Consider the following 1,191-nt stretch of genomic DNA (forward strand, 5'->3'; position numbering starts at 1 on the left):
GCCCCCGCAGACCGTGTCCATCGTGAGCTACAACCCCCTGGGCAACAACGACGGCAAGAACCTGTCGGCCCCGGAGCAGTTCCGCTCCAAGGAGGTCTCCAAGAGCTGCGTGGTTGACGACATGGTGCAGGCCAACCCCGTGCTGTACGGCCCCCACGAGAAGCCCGACCACTGCGTGAGCATGCGGGGAGGGGGCAGGGGGCTGTGGCCTGGGGCGGGGGGGCAAGGGGCCAGGGCCGGGCCCCCGACATGCAGCACTGGGTCACAGGTGGTGATCAAGTACGTGCCGTACGTGGGCGACAGCAAGCGGGCGCTGGACGAGTACACGTCGGAGATCATGATGGGCGGCACCAACACCATCGTCGTCCACAACACTTGCGAGGTGGGGCCGGGGCAGCACCGGGGTCCTCTCTCCGGGCTGCGGGTGCAGGCAGGAGCCCAGTTACCCGGGGCTGGGTTCACCCCACTTTGCGGCACCTGGGACGTGCCCCTCTTGAAGCATCCCTCAGAAAGCCTTGGCTGGGATGGTCTAGGTGGGGCTGGTCCTGCTTGGAGCAGGGGCTGGACTAGATGCGACCCCCTGAGGTCCTTTCCAGCCCGTTTTCTGTGATTTGCAGGAGCTCAGCAGTCCCAGAGCAGGTAGCAACAGAGGACCCTGCTAAGCGGGCAATGGGAGGAGACCGCAGGCGCTGGGATATGTCCATGGCAGGGGGGGGGTCTGGTGCATGGGGTTTGTGTGGCTGCAGGTCAGGGGGGTCTGGTGTCCCAGCCTCTGGGCTCTGCTGGTCTCCACGTAGGACCAGGAAGGTGTTTCCCCATCCTGTTTGCTGCTGGTGGGGCCCCTCCCAGCTGCGTGGTCCCCGGGGGTGTTGTCTGGCTCCTGCCCCGCTGGTGTGGGCAGCCCAAGGAGCAGGGCATGGGCGGGGGGTGCCAGCATGGCCCATGCTCCCCCACCCCTGTCCCCAGGACTCGCTGCTGGCCAGCCCCATCATCCTGGACCTGGCCATCCTGACGGAGCTGTGCCAGCGCATCACTTTCTGCACCGAGAGTGACCCCGACTTCCAGGGCTTCCACAGCGTCCTCTCCATCATGGCCTTCCTGTGCAAGGCGCCTCTGGTGCCCAAGGGCACCCCCATCATCAACGCCCTCTTCCGGCAGCGCAGCTGCATCGAGAACATCCTCAGGTACCAG

At 66.1% G+C, this 1,191-nt stretch overlaps 1 protein-coding gene across 1 annotated transcript in view; it reads left to right on the plus strand.

Moving 5' to 3' along the window:
• The window catches only part of ISYNA1 (inositol-3-phosphate synthase 1), a 3,908-nt gene that overhangs the window by 1,490 nt on the left and 1,227 nt on the right, over window positions 1-1,191 (plus strand). Inside the window, exons 5-7 of the mRNA XM_006028845.3 lie at window positions 11-175; window positions 269-382; window positions 967-1,184. Of these exons, the coding sequence (XP_006028907.1) occupies window positions 11-175; window positions 269-382; window positions 967-1,184 (497 nt within the window). The remainder of the gene's footprint in view (window positions 1-10; window positions 176-268; window positions 383-966; window positions 1,185-1,191) is intronic.

Source organism: Alligator sinensis, unplaced genomic scaffold, assembly GCF_000455745.1.
Source record: "Alligator sinensis unplaced genomic scaffold, ASM45574v1 scaffold1354_1, whole genome shotgun sequence".
Taxonomy (NCBI): Eukaryota; Metazoa; Chordata; order Crocodylia; family Alligatoridae; genus Alligator; species Alligator sinensis.